The sequence below is a fragment of the Pseudonaja textilis genome, chromosome 2, assembly GCF_049901715.1.
Source record: "Pseudonaja textilis isolate UNSWEBS1 chromosome 2, rPseTex1.2, whole genome shotgun sequence".
Classification (NCBI taxonomy): domain Eukaryota; kingdom Metazoa; phylum Chordata; class Lepidosauria; order Squamata; family Elapidae; genus Pseudonaja; species Pseudonaja textilis.
In genome coordinates, this window is record NC_141991.1 from 248,678,216 (window position 1) to 248,693,573 (window position 15,358).

The 15,358-nt window shown below is 44.0% G+C and overlaps 1 protein-coding gene across 6 annotated transcripts in view; it reads right to left on the reverse strand.

Moving 5' to 3' along the window:
* Positions 1 to 517: 517 nt before the first annotated feature.
* ARK2N (arkadia (RNF111) N-terminal like PKA signaling regulator 2N) overlaps positions 518 to 15,358 on the reverse strand; it is a 62,916-nt gene continuing 48,075 nt past the window's right edge. For 3 of the 6 annotated variants that reach the window (XM_026713896.2, XM_026713894.2, XM_087927546.1), the window contains exons 5-6: positions 8,941 to 9,067; positions 518 to 3,259 (exon numbers count right to left, since the gene is read on the reverse strand). In XM_026713896.2, the coding sequence (XP_026569681.1) occupies positions 3,073 to 3,259; positions 8,941 to 9,067 (314 nt within the window). In that variant the 3' untranslated portion in view covers positions 518 to 3,072. Of the gene's footprint in view, positions 3,260 to 7,813; positions 7,946 to 8,940; positions 9,068 to 15,358 lie in introns of all 6 variants that reach the window. The other 3 variants (XM_026713893.2, XM_026713892.2, XM_087927544.1) reach the window with 2 other exon arrangements.

A 15,358-nucleotide genomic window follows, 5' to 3' on the forward strand; every position in this document is an offset into this window, starting at 1 on the left:
TGCAGGACTGCAATTCTTCCCGAATCGTTGAGGTCTTATTTCACATCCTTGAAATCAACTTTAGGGGAGCGGGGGTTCTAGTGTAAGGAAGGCTTTCTCGAGTGTGCATGGGTGTGCTCGGGTGTGGTTAGCACACCACTCCCATCTGATATAATGGCCTCGCCACGCTAAGGGTTGTTGAGGCACAAAGGTGCCAACTCAAGCAACCAAGACTTGCAACCTCTTTCTTCCCTGGTTAAGAGATCCCTGGCTGTTTTACACCCCACAATTCTGTAAAGGGGGTGGTTGGGTTCATTTGTCCTTTTTAAGGATGGATGAATCCCCTTTGAATTTCTACACCCGACAGCTTTCACCCACCTGTTTGGCTCCACTACCGCAGCCTCACCCAAGCAACAGAATTTCCCTTTTTTTCTAAAAAAAACAACTGAACAGGCTTCGTGACATTCAAAGGACTGGATCTACCTCGTGTTTTAGCTCCTGCTTCTGAACGGAGCGAAGGACAGAATGTTCCAGGATCTTTCTTTCTTTTTTTAAACCTGAGCAATAATGTAGGGTTGTGTCTCTTAACATTTTTTTTTTTTCAAAAAAACCCCAACTTGCAGGGAAATTCTTCCTGATTTGTGAGCCTGGCCTTTCTTAAAGGGGTGGATGCAGGAAGAGAGAAAATTTCCTTTAAAGCACAGGTCTCCAACCTCAGCAACTTTAAGACTTGTGAAGTTCCCTTGGGAGCTGAAATCCACAAGTCTTAAAGTTGCCAAGGCGGGAGACCCCTGCTTTAAACGACTATGTTCAGAATACGCAAAGGTTTGGTCCGCTGACCACCATTTGCTGCCGAGAAGGCCGGTTTCTGAGGACACGTCACATAAAGCAGGATCGTGCCACCAATCTCTTGGTCATTACATGCAAAATGACCAGGAGATTCAAGGGATTGTTGGGGCCAAGGATACGATACGCCTGTACTACTGTTTTCCTGATGGGAATTATTTGAGGCCAGCTTGCCCAATGACACCGGCCCTTGGGCACAGAATAAATGCCTCCATTATTCCGCCTCCCCTTGAGGGAATAAGGTTGATCTCAGCAGGCAGCAAAAGAAGGCAACTGGGCCTAAGGCCCCAAGAGAGGTTCTACAAGCAAGCGTCACCGTCGTAATTCTTAATTGGGGGGTGAAATCCAGCTCAGTTTAAACAAGATCTGAGAAGAAGAGCCGAGAGCGGAAGAGACTTCTGTCAAATTAAAGCGCCGGTTTTCGTGTTAATGCTTTAAAAAAGCAATGAGCTGCAGGTCATTTCTGAAAAAGTATTGAAATGAAGATCCACGATCTTCCTCTGGTTATCTATTTGGAGAACTTTTCTGAGAAAACATTCAAGTGATTACAGAGTAACTATATTATTAAAGCAGTGCTGCCTGTTCCTTTATGGGTGCCACACCAACGCACACCTTAATTTTATTCCGATGTGTTTGGCGTGCAGAGATCGGAGTCTTCCCTGTTTTATCCCTCGGTTCCAATTTACAAAGAGCTACCCTGGGAAAGAACCGTGCTGAGCCTCTTCGATCACGGGAGAGAAAAATTTCGGAGTTTGTGCTCAGCCATCCTCAAATCCCACTACAGTTTCTCAGCGAGAGCGGAACTTGAAGTGGGCTGACTTTTTAATGGCCTTTTGCATGAAGATAGCTCATCGTTCTCACCCCCCTACAATCGTGTACCTATCACCCCCCAGATATGGGATTACGGCTGCAACCCTGTCCGTTCAAGCCACCTCTGTAAAATACGGCGGCGATCAGAAAGAAAAAACGGCTTTGTTCCTTGTGCTTTTCAAAAAGACAACCCCCCCCCAGAGGTTGTAAGCCAAGCCAAGTGACCAAAAGGAATAAAGTAGCATAGGCAGAAGTGGGCAGATATCGGTTCGCCCCGGTTCGAATGAACCGGTTGCTAATGTTATCATTTTTAATGGCTGGTTCGGCAAACTGGCAAATCCCATCCCTGGCTGGCCCTGCCCACCCCGGCCCTCCCAGGAGTCTCCATGTCACCCATTTTGGATCCCAGGTAAGTACAGGGATTGTGCGGCAGCTCGGGGAGGGTGAAAAAGCTCCCGGGCTCAGGCCTCCCGGAGGCTCGGAGAAAAGCCTCCTGAGCCCGGGGAGAGCAAAAACACCCCCCCCCAGCCATGGTGCAGGAGGCCGAGTAGGCCACGCCCACCCAGCAACCAGGCAGAGAACTGGCTGCCAAAATTTTTGAAGCCCACCCCTCAGTATAGGGAGGGGGAAAATACTAAGAAAACTCAAATCGGGAGTGCAGCTGAAAATTCACTCCTGAATTTGAAACCAAATTGGGAGGCAAACTGGGTCTTTTCGGACCGAGCCTTGGTCCGTCTACGACTGAATCTGTTGGCCCCCTGGAGGTCCCTGGTCCTGACTCGCTGCTTGTTAAACTTCCCCCCATCCCCCTATTAAGGTACAATGAGGATACTCAGGAACCAGTTGGGCCAGCGGTGTCTTTTAATGCTTACACGCTGCCGGAGAGGAAAGCAAAGCAAAGTGGCAACGTTCTGCTTTGGTGGTGAATTTAAAGCAACCGGCGTAGCACTCTCTCTCTCTCTACAGGGTGGGACCGAGAAGGGATTGTGGCTCCCGTCCACTCTGACCGAAAGACATAAAGAGTTAAAAACAACAACAACAAAAAAACCCAAACCAAAACAAAACGTGGAAGCTTGTCTCTGAAGTTCAGTGGGCTGTGCTTTCCGCCGACGGGAATCTCCCTTTCTTTTAGCGAAGTGTTGCCTCTTCAAAGAAATGTCTGAAGTGACTTTGCAGTTTTAAAGGCAGGAGGGAGGGAATGAAAGGGGGTGGGATAGGGGGGCAGAAGAAGAGGAAGAAACTCTCCCAAAGGAGTCTAAAGACTTCCAAAACAAAAACGCCCGGAGTGGATGCTTGGATACCAAGGTGATATCCAGAAACTTCTGTGCCACAAAAAAAAAAAAAAAAAAAAAGGGAAAGGACTAAATAACTAAAAAAAAAAAAAAACCGGAAGAAAAAGGAAAAAAAGAAAAAAACCACAGTGAAAAATTAACTGCTTTACAGTAAGTATTTCCGTCGGCTGTCCTCGTCCAGCGTCAGATCTACCACTTCGGGGGGCGAAGACCAATTCTGCGGAGGAGGGGCCACACCTGTCCATGTCTCTGATTGCCGGGGGCACTGCAGACCTGAGCCGTGTTTCCGGGAAGACACCGTCTGAATGACGCCTCCACGAGGATGGACGTATCTGGGATCAAAGCAGAGGGAGACATGTTCTTGAATATGCCTGATGGGCTTCTTCGGGTGAATGCCGGAGATGCCTCAATCACACGTATGCTGCCCCGAGTCCCGCTGGGAGGGGAGACCGGTGGTTTTAAAACCTCCTAAATAAATCTATTTTATTTGTTGGTTTGAAAAGCTCCTAAATAAATGCAAAATAAATCTATTTTCTTTGGTGGTTTTAAAACCTCCTAACTAAATCTATTGTATTTGTTGGTTTTAAAACCTACTAAATAAATAGAATAGAATACTTTATTGGCCAGGTGTGATTGGACACACGAGGAAATTGTTTTGGTGCAGTGTACATAAAAGTGTACATAAAAGAAAAGATACATTCATCAAGAGTCAGGAATCATCAGGTACAACACTTAATTATAGTCATAGGTTAAAATAAGCAATCAAATCATACTAGGAAACGGTCCATATAAATTGTAAGGATACAAGCAACAAAGTTACAGCCATACAGTCACAAGTGGGAGGGGATGGGTGATAAGGAGTGATGAGAAGATTAATAGTAATAGTAATGCAGACCTAGTAAATAGGTGAATAGTGTTGAGGGAATTGAGGAAATACTAAATAAATCTATTTTCTTTGGTGGTTTTAAAACCTACTAAATAAATGCGAAACAAATCTGTTTTATTTGGTGCTTTTAAAATCTACTAAACCTACTAAACTGATCCTCGACTTACAACTGTTTATTTAGTTCAAAGGTACTGAAAAAAAGTAACTTAGGGCCATTTTTCACAGTGACCACCTTTGCAGCATCCCCAGGGACACGTGATCAAAATTCAGGTGCTCAGTAACCGGTTCATACTTGTGACCATTGCTGTGTGAGTCCCGAGGTCGTCTGATCGCCCTTTTTACAACCTTTGGACAAGCAAAGTCAAGGGGGAAGCCAGAGTCACTTAACAACCGGGTTACTAACTTAGCAACTGTGTGACTCGTTTAGCAAATTGTGGCAAGGTTGTAAAATGGGGCAAAACCCGCCTAACAAGTATCTCATTTAGTAACTTTTGGCCTCAATTGTGCTCATAAGTTGAGGACTACCCGTAATAGGAACGGGAAGTAGGTGGCCAATGGTTTAAGTTGGCTAAGTTGAGAAAAATCAATGGCTTGTTTTGGTTAAACCGGTCAACCTGATGTCAACCTCCATTATGTTCTGGGGTGAAATTTGTCATTTCCTAAAGTTTTGCTGCTGGCAGACAACAGGAAGAACACTTAGACTTATATAATGCTTCCCAGTACTTTACAGCCCCCTCTCAGCGGTTTACAGAGTCAGCCTCTTGCCCCCAACAATCTGGGTCCTCATTTTACCCACCTCAGAAGGACGGGAGGCTGAGTCAACCTTGAGCCAGTCAGGATCGAACTCAGTGGGCAGAGTTGGCCTGCAGTACTTCATTCTAATCACTGAGCCACCATTGGCAAGGAAGGAAGGGAAGGGGAGAGGGACAGAGGAAGAAAGGGAGAGAGGGTGGAAGGGAGGGAGGGAGGAAGAAAGGGAGAAAGAGAGGGAGGGAAGGAGGAAGGGCAATAGCCTTTAGACTTATATACCGCTTCCCAGTGCTTTACAGCCCCCTCTAAGCGCTTTACAGAGACAGTCTCTTGCCCCCAACAATCTGGGTCCTCATTTTACCCACCTCGGAAGGAGGGAAGGCTGAGTCAACCTTGTGCCTGGTGAGATTCGAACTGCCAAATTGCAGTCAGCTGGCACAATACTGCACTGTAACCGCTGAGCCGTGGCTCATAACAAGAATGGAAGGAGCAAGTGGGAAGGGTAAATCAAACAATATGGGAGGCAAATAGGAAAACAATATGAGCGAATAGCAGTGGCGGGCAACTATGCCCCTTTCCAGCTGTGGACTTCAACTCCCAGAATTCCTGGATGGCTTAGGAATTCTGGGAGTTGAAGTCCATAGCTTGTAAAAGGGCCATTGTTTCCCATCTGCGGCCAATAGTCAACCCAGAGCAATTGATTGCATGATCCTCAGAATTTATTGACTTTTACTTGTATTTTTGCATGAACTGATGCAACATCGAAGCCAACGTTTATAATATCTACATTATTGGGGAAGGGGTGGGTGGGTGGGCTTTGGGAAGGAAAAAAAAAGTGGCTAGTCCACAAGTTAATGGGTTTCAACCCCCAAATCTCAGGAATTGAACAATACAAGGGATCACGGTGAGATATTTACAGAAAGGGTGCTTGGCGATTTGCCAAAAGTACTGGCAATAAGGAAGATGCAATTCTATCAATGTTTTCCAAATTTTAAGCGTGACATTAACAGGATAAGGTAGATGACATGAGTGCGCGGATTTCTCGTGTCAGGCAATGCTTCCCCAAGTTCATTAAATTAGAAATAGACTTAGCAATAACAAGTTGAGTCCAACGGGACCACTCCCGAATCAGTTAACTCAAGCCAATAATAAATATAAATACACACACAGACACACAAAGATATGACTTGACCTTCTCTGAGACTCTTCATTTTTTTTTTATAACGGCACTGCAGCATGGGTTATCCTCACCTTACAACCATTCATTTCGTGTCCATTTAATTAATTGCTGAATTAAATATATACGCTGCCCTTCTCACGGTAACAGTGACCCTTGTTTACAACAGGGCTGGAAAAAAAGTGACCGATGCATTTTTCAACATCAGAGTGTCCCCGGGGACGGTGTATGTGTGTATGTGTGTATGTGTGTGTGTATATGTGAGTGTGTGTGAGATGTGATCAAAATACAGGTGCTTGGCAGCTTCCCACTTGCGCCCTGAGATCAGGTGATCATCATTTGTGATCTTATTAAAGGAGACTTCAGACAGAATCAATAGGAATGGGGGCGGGGGAGCGCCAGATTTGTCAGAGTATTTTCATGAACTGGAATAGAGTATGGTAACAAAGTCAGCCAATGAATAGGCATAGCAACTAAGTCGGCCAATGAGGACTGTTTGGAAACTGAAACTAGAAATAGCCTAGGCGTGGCTCTGTATTAAGCTCTGCAGTTCTGCAGCTATGTTGAGCTCTGAGTCTGTCTATTGAAAATGAAATGGTTTCTCTCCTCTGCTGTGTGTCTGGCTTGCCTGCTGAACAAAAGGAAAACTGAAGTCCGTTTCTCTGCTGAAGTTGAGTTGATTGTCACATGTCTACTCCTGTCTGAGTTTGCTCCACGTTGGAGAAATCCACAACTGGTATTGTAACACTTACTTAATATGTTTATAAAGATGTTAAATGAAGCAACAGCGATCTGTGTTTATTTTTCTGGCTCTGAATTTACGCTGCAAAATTCTGAACAAGATTAACTTAACAAGCTTGTGAATCGATTCACACCCGCAAGGGGGGAAAAAAAGGTGATAAAATCGATCCCTCAACAACCACATCGCTTAGTGACGGAAGGTTTGGTTCTGATTGTGGTTGTAAGTCGAGGACTTCCTGGATTTTCAATTACCTGCCTTAATCCCTTTCTGTTAGGTTTGGAGGCTTGTTTCAACAACTGAGAGAAAAAGTTTCTATTTTCTCATTCCCCAGGAACCCTTTGGTTTAAATCTTAATATTATTGGCCGGGAGGCTCAACTAGAATTCACTGCACCCTATAAAAAGCTGGAATAACCTTCAGGATAAGTGAAGGGCTGCCCTTTTAGGCTGGACATCTGCATATGATTCAGATCTCTCCTCTCAAGGAAGGAAACACTGAAGGGGAAAGATACTTTTGGGTTAACCTTTAATGGTTAATAACTATGGAGATTCTCAGTCATCCAGGCCATGGTTTTTTCTTTCAAGAGGCAACTGGACTTTCTAGTTTTTCTTTGAAGCCGTTTCACTTCTCTTTTTTTAATATATATTGATACATTTTTTTCAATTAACATACATAACAGTGTATTTATTGTCTGGGTCAATTGCTTACGTAATGTTTTCCCAGTCTCCTAATTTCTACTTCTATTACCCAACCATTTATGAAACCAATCCCATATTTGAAAATATTCTGTATCTTCACTCTCTTTTATCTTTAACGTCAAAGTCCATTTCTGTGCAATCTAATATTTTTTTAAAATTACACCTTCTTCTCTCGGTGTTTTCTTAATTTTTCCTAGACGTTTCGCTTCTAGAAGCGGAGAGCTGAAGAAGCTTCTTGGATGAGAAGCGAAAGGCCTTCAAAGAATAACCAGAAAGTCCAAGTTGCCTCTTGAAAAAAATAAATAAATCACTTTTTGGGGGGGAAAAGCCTTCTGCAGGCAACAGAAACGTAACCCCAAAAATCTTAACCTTAATTCCTTAGTTAACCTTACTAAAGCTTAACCTTTAACGATTAAGACCTGCTAGGGCAGGGGATCTCCAAAGCTGGCAACTTGGAAGACTTCAACTCCCAGAATTCACCAGCCAGCCAGGGAATTCTGGGAGTTGAAGTCCACAAGTCTTCAGGTTGCCAAATTTGGAGACTCCTGTGCTATTGGGAGGAGGGGAGGGGACGAACACGGTTCTGCAAATTGGGCTTTAACCGAAAAACGAGGGAAGAGCTTCGTTTTGGCACCTGTGCTCATAGAGTTCTTCACTCTTGCTGCTCGCCTTTCCTTTTGGCAGCTCATGGGTTTTCTCTGCCTTCATCTCACTTCTGCCTACGCCTGGGATGCTCTGTCCCCTTCCTGCTTGACAGACTTCGTTCCTGTTTCAAAGAAAGATCTCTTTACTTCTTGCGCTTCTCTCCTTGTAGGGTGACTCTCTGCTCTGACTTGGCTGGTTTAAGCAGCTTTTGTCACAACTACCACGTGTTTTTTACGGACTCTCTGAAGCCCAGCATTCCATGTTTTTTTTTTTTTTAAATGCTGCTTCTACATCTGAAATTAACCTGAAAAGAAACCAAGCCACCTGGCGTGTCTATGGAGATTCTCAATCATCCCGTTGATGGTTGTCCCAAAGGTGCCTTTTTTTTTTCAGGCTTTTCTTTTGGGGTAGTTTTTCTTTTGGGGATTTTCTTTTGGGGTGGTGCAGTGGCCTAGAGGTGGGGCTCTCGCCTCACCATCAGGAGGCTGTGAGTTCCATCCCAGGCAGAGGCAGATATTTTCTCTCTCTGGGCACAATGAGAATATATCTGCTGAACCAAACTCCACATTGGCAACAAGAAGGGGATCCGGCCATTAAAACACTCTGCTGGCTCCATTCAGTTGCTCAGACTCCACCCCACAAGGGATTATGGGATTGTTAAATTGAAGACGATGAACTGGGTTTTCTTTGTTTTTTTCCTTGAAGACGTTTCGCTTCTCACCCAAGAAGCTGCTTCAGTTCTGACTCTTCAGAACTGAAGAAACTTCCTGGATGAGAAGCTTCTTCCGTTCTGGATTTTTCAAGAGGCAGCTGGGCTTCCTTTATTTTTTCCTAGAAGACGTTTCGCTTCTCATCCAAGAAGCTTCTTCAGCTCTGACTCTTCAGAACCGAAGAAGCTTCTTGGATGAGAAGCAAACACGTCTTCTAGGAGAAACAAAGGAAGTCCAGCTGCCTCTTGAAAAAGCACCTTTGGGAAAAAGCCATTTTGCAGGCAACAAAAGCATCACCCCCAAAGCCTAACGTCCGTCATTTTGAAAACTTATTCCAGCTTTTTAATTATAGTCAGAATTTAAAAAAAAAAGAACCAGAAGCAAATGGGAAAAACCTAATAAGCACCTTGCATGTTCTTGAACACCCACAATCTCCACTTCGCTATCGGAGGAGGCAACGTTGATTTCTTCATTGACCTGGGCATGGCTGGTGGGAAGTTTGCTGCTTGCCAGGAACTCAGCATCCAGATGATCTACGGGAAAGAAACCAACAGACATCAGCCAACCAAAAGATTCGGGGGGTCTGGAACAGCTTCACTGCTCAGGTAAATCAAAGATCCTTCTCAATACAAGCACAGCTGCAAACCTCAGGGCTAGTTTTAAAACAGCGCAAAACAAATTCTGCAAAGAATGGAATGGGTTAAAAAATAGAATAGGATAGAACTCTGGAAAGGACCTTGGAAGGTCTTCTAGTCCAGCCCTCTGCTCAAGCAGGAGAACCTATACCATTTCAGACAAGTGACTGTCTAGTCTGAAAAACCTCCAGTGATGGAGTGCCCACGATTTCTGGAGGCAAGCTCTTCCACTGGTTAATTGTCCTCATTGTGAGGAAATTTCTCCTTAATTCCAGGTTGCTTCTCTCCTTGATTAGTTTCCAACCACTGTTTCTTATTCCTGCGCTCTGGTGCTTTGGAGAATAATTTGCCCCTCTCTTCTTTGCGGCATCCCCTCAAAATACTGGTGGAACACTGCTATCATGTCATCCCTTATTCTTCTTTTCTTTAGACTAGCCCAGAGGTCTCATTCTCGCGGCCCAATTGCGGCCCGCAGGACGATAACATGTGGCCCCCACCGTGATATGAAAGTATAATATCCCTTATGCGGCCCAGCCTCACCCAGACTCTGCCTCCAGCGGCCCCCAGGCAAATTGAGTTTGAGACCCCTGCACTAGGCAGACCCAAAACCTGCAGTCATTCCTCATATTGTATCTTCGTACTCAACGGAGTGTCCCAACTTTGTATTATACACATTGTTGCATCCACGCTGCCACGACAGGTTGCCCTAGGTATTACAACCATACGTTTGAAGTTACAATAGCCAATAGCAACACCAATAGCATTGAGGCTTACATATCGCCCCACGGTGCTTTACAGCATTCTCTGGGCTGTTTACAATGCAGAAGCATTATTTTGAATATTGCTCCCAACAACCTGGGCCCTCATTTTACCGACCTTGGAAGGATGGAAGGCCGAGTCCATCCTGAACCCTGTCAGGATGGATCTCCAGGCTGTGAGCAGAGTTTTGTCTGCAATAATTTTGTATGTATGTATGTATGTATGTATGTATGTATGTATGTATGTATGTATCCATCCATCCATCCATCCATCCATCCAACCATCCATCCATCCATCCATCTACATACCACCTACCTACCTACCTACTTATTTAATTTGTCATGTTTATGTAGCGTATATTGGAGAAGTGATGCAGTGGCCTATAGGTGGAGCTCTCGTCTGAGTTTGATCCTAGGTAGAGGCAGATATTTCCTTCTCTGGGCACACTGAGAATATATCTGCTGAACAAAACTCTGCACTGGCGACAGGAAGTGTCATGTCCCAGTTGGAATCTTATTCCGAGGGAGAGGTGGAACAGCTGACAGGGAGTGGGAGTGTGGCTCTGGTGGCTGTGGAGGAAACTGGGGAAGGGCACAGTCCGTCTGGGCATTCAGAGGAAGACCCGGGCCCACACCCTCTGCATCTTAGGGCACGCAGGGAGCAACGTGAGTTGCGTGGTTTACGGAGGAGGAAAGGGCCCTGATCCCCTTCATGGGCTGCAGCTGGGAAGACTGTTTGAAAGGGCAAAGTGCGCATGGCAAAGTTGCTGGAAGCAAAGCGTGAAATTATGTTGGTTTGTCAAGTCTTATCGGAGTTCTGGCGTCTTCCCAAGTGTGTGTATTTCGTTATCTTTTGACATCTGCAATCCTTTATCCTGCCCTGTCTCGTTAATTGCTGCAGTTCGGTTTGTGTTGGTTTTTCTTTATAATTTATATGTACTTTGAGTGTTTCTTTTAAAAAGTGTTCTTGGGAGAGTTTTTCTTCAGCCGATGATAATTGGACATTGGAGGCCAAGTTGGAGGAATTAAAGGGACTTTACTTATTTTTGTGACTTTGTTGCTTTTGTGCCACGCCCCTTTGGGTCATCACAGGAAGGGCATCCGGCCCTTAAAACACTCTGCTAGCTCCATTCAGTTGCCCAGACTCCACCCCACAAGGGATTATGGGGTCATTGAAAGGAGACGATGATGTAAGTGTATATTGGAGGTGGTGACTCTTTGAGAGCTGTATGCAATGAAATTTCATTTTAATGTATGCCGATTAGTGTATATTCAAAGTGACAATAAAGCGATTCTAAGTCTCTATGCTTAATAGTGAGTGCACTTTAACCGCGGTGCCAGTAGAGCTCTTGAAAACGACACTGAAAAAAATTACTTATGACCGATGTTCACACTTACCACTGTGGCAGTATTCCCATGGTCAGAATTCGAGCACTTGGCCACCGGCATTGTATATATGATTGTCACAGCGTCCTGGGATCATGTGATCGCTATTTGTGACCTTCCTATCCAGCTTCCGACAAGCAAAGTCAATGATTGTTGGATTTGCTTAACGACCTCATGATTCACTTAACTATAAGGATTTGATCAATCGTCGTGACCAAAAAAAAAAAAAAATTGCAATAAAGGGGACAAAACTCACTTAACATTTGCCGTGATTAGCAATGGAACTTTGGGGCTCAATTCTGGTTGTAAGACAAGGACTGTCTATTATATTCTTATCCTGCCTTTTGTAAATGTATTTTTCATGGCAGCCAACATACTGAATACAGCTAGTCCCTCAGGTTACGATGGCAACTGGGACCAGAACTGCCACAAAGTGTGACATTCCGCAATTGTATCCTTTAGCAAGACAATCCCAGTTGCCATCACAAACCCAAGGCGCATCGGTCATTAAGTGAAAAGTGGAAGGGGAGTACCCAGGGAACTCCTATTTGAGAAAGCGATCAATGCAAGCTTCAAGCCCGTGTTTCTTCTTGGTATATCTCAGTCTCCAAACAATAGAGAAGAGCAGATAGATGAGGCTGCCTGAAAAATATAGCAGCGGACCAATATCAGCTGGTAAGTACACTTATGTACCACAAGCAATTCTTAAAAAGAATTTGTTACAAAGGAGAACAGCGTTTTAACCGCATTTCTGCACCCAGTGCAAATTGAACACTGTCGGATTGTATTAGATGTTGAGAGGCAGAGATATTTATTGCACTTCTCTTCCACTGATGGGGAAGTCATAATCCAAAAATACAGCTCAGAGCAGCGGTAGCCTCAGCATTAATTTAAATAAATTCCCAGCCTGTCTTTCCACCTCCTCCCCTACTTCGTACATATTGTGGCTTACAAATATAAAATTCAATCGAGCCACTGAAATATCAGTTTAAAGCAAAACTGTCTCCTGAAGCTACAGTTTTCTTCTCATTAGCTACACTAACGAGCCTCCTTCACGAGAAACTTCCGAAGCCGTAGAAACAAAGCAGGATGATATGTGGCAGAAATAAGAAATGAGCTTCAATGCCGGATCTCGACATAGTTAAGATACAGCAAAATTCTTAGAAAAGAATTAAGGGGTCCTTGGTCCTCTCTGAGCTTGGTTGTTTTCTTGCAGATGTTTCATTACCAAGCTAGGTAACATCATCAGTGCTGAAAGGAAGGAACTACCAGCTGAGTCAAACAAGCTAACAATAAACAACAGCCTAATCGAGGAACCACCGAGACCACTCCCACCAACAGGGTGTAGAAAGGTAGCACCCATCCCTCTCCTAGAAGAATGAAATATTTTGAGAAATATGTTTAAAAAGCCAAATATTGTATTTCCCTGGATGAGAAATGGGAGAAACACGCTATAGGAAAGCAGCCCCCACCTTTCTTAATAGCCCACAGCAGATGCCAGCACTTAAGAGATAAGGAGATAGATAGCTCTATTCATAGGCAAAAATTCCCTGCAGCAAGGTCTGAACAAAAAGTAGGATTAGCCCTCAGCCACAATAGGAATTGCACAACAAGCCCCTTCATTGCCTCAGCCAAACTTCAACCAAACTTAGCTCAGACTCCTAGGATTTGAACATGGCCCCATGGGAGTATGACAACAGCCAATAGAATACGTGTTCTTGCACAGGAACAGGAAGCTCAAGTGCAAAGCCCAAGAGAAGGTATAAATACCCCCCACTCTCAACTCCATGTGTTCAGCTGCACTAGGGAACTATGGGCTTGGTGGTTCTGCTTCATCATTAAAGCACCTTTCCAATCGGCCTCCATGTTTCCAGTATCTTTCTTCCCACTTGGAAGTAAACCACATGGTTATTTCTCCCAACAAGGGCAAATGACGGGTATATAAAAATAAGAGCAAACACCGCTCCCTTCTACCACTGATGATGTTTCCTAGCTGGATAATGAAATGTCTGCAAGAAAACCAACAAGCTCAGAGAGCAGCAAGGACCCCACAGTTCAACCCTGAGCTACAGATACTCTCCACTATCTAAGAGTCAGAGCTGTCACAAGCTCACATGCAGCAAAAGTTGGGATTAACTGAAACTTCCAAAAAAATCCTCCTGGGTAGGCCCCACAAAGAACTGGTTCGAACGTTGTGCTACGTGTTCAATTGTAGTTTGTGCCCTAATAGGTTGTCTTCATAGAACATGCTAAGACTAAATCACAGTTTACAAGCAGTCGTGACCAAAGAAAGCCAGCATATCATGTTATGGCATCTGTTTGAACCTGGTCACAATAACGCCCTACAAAAAGTCAGCTCAATAAATTGCAAGAACCTGGATGACAATGGTCAGGGGCCTCTATTGTGGTCCTACTCAATGAGCCAGATATATCTCATAAAATTGCACTGAGGAGAGGGGTTTTTTACCATCAAAACACTCTGGAACAATGCTGCATTTGAAGTACAATCTTGTATATCAGTGTAAAGACTCTTTATCTATCTGTAAAATTTATTGGCTTGTTACCCAGCATTTTACCACACGACAACTCTGTGCAGCTTACAATATTAAAAGATAAAGCTATAAAGAAAATCTGAAAGACAAGTAAAATACTGTAAGAATTCAAGTACTGAGCCCCAATTAAAAGATAGGGGAGCAGAATAAGAAGAGGAGGAGGTGGAATCTGTTATTAATCTATCAATCAATCACCTTCCATACATGTTTGAAACCTAGTCTCTCTCTCTCTCTCTCTCTCTCACACACACACACACACACACGAGCACCACCTTATAAAATTACTTTGGGTTTGGGTTTGTGCGCATGATATGGATTCCCCATTCGAGAGACGTGGTGGCGCAGTGATTAGAATGCAGTATTGAAGGCTGACTGCCCATTGCCAGCAGTTCGAGCCTGACGGGCTCAAAATTGACTCAGCCTTCCATCCTTCCGAGGGAGGTGAACTAAGGATCCAGATGGTTGGAGGCGATATGCTGACTTTGTAAACTGCTTAGAGTGGGCTTTGAAGTGGTATATAAGTCTAAATGCCCGTTGCTAGTTATGCCTCTAATCTGCAGCAGGGAAAGACCCAAATGGGCCATTGGTTAAGAAAGCAATAGGAACTGCCTAATTTGACGCAAGGACATTCCTGGCATTTCCTGTTATTGCAAGGGCTAGTCAAGTGGATAATAAGTACCCTGCGCAAACTTATTGACAAAAGTACACGTCCAGATAAGCCCAGGGGAGCTTGCTGCCCTGAAGGTGAGGGAAGAAACAGACAAGTCCTCCCTCACAAACACTTCAGCTAAGGGTCTGAAGGAAACCTATACAACGTTTGGACTAAAACATACAGACTGAGGCCTAAGAGCTGCCCATGATCTCTTTTGGAGCCCCTGGAGGTCCTCCAAATGTTTCTGCCACGATGGTAATTTTTTTAACGTGAGCAAAAGGATGATGAAGTGCATTGTATTGATTATATTTTGTCAATTGAATTATATGATTGAGATCCAAGTTTGCTTTCGGTAGGGACCTTTGAATTTCTTCCTCTTTTGGGAGGGTGACTACAGACATCATTCTGAGGTCATGGCCTTCAGCCCTGAAGGAGTTGAATGCATTCAAACAATGCTGTATGACTCACACCTTCTGGGGCCTGGTTTGAAATCCAGAAGAGGTCAGGGAGTCACTCTGAAAGACATGCCAGTTTACAAGATAGCCCTCGACTTACAACAGATCCCTTAGTGACTGTTTGAAGTTATAATGGCACTGAAAAAAGGGACTTAAAAGGGAATAAAAGTGAAAGAATAGGAAGGAATGAAAATACTTTAATTGGTTTTAATGATTTATAAAGCACAATTGAAAAGAAATGTGAAAGGTTTATAATGACATCAACATCAGTTGTCAGGATGAATTTCAATAGAGGAACCATTTTATTCACTATTTTTATATATATTTTTTCTTTTTTTAGAATTTAGTGTGTATTTTTAAGGGAAAGTACCAAGCCGAATTCGGTT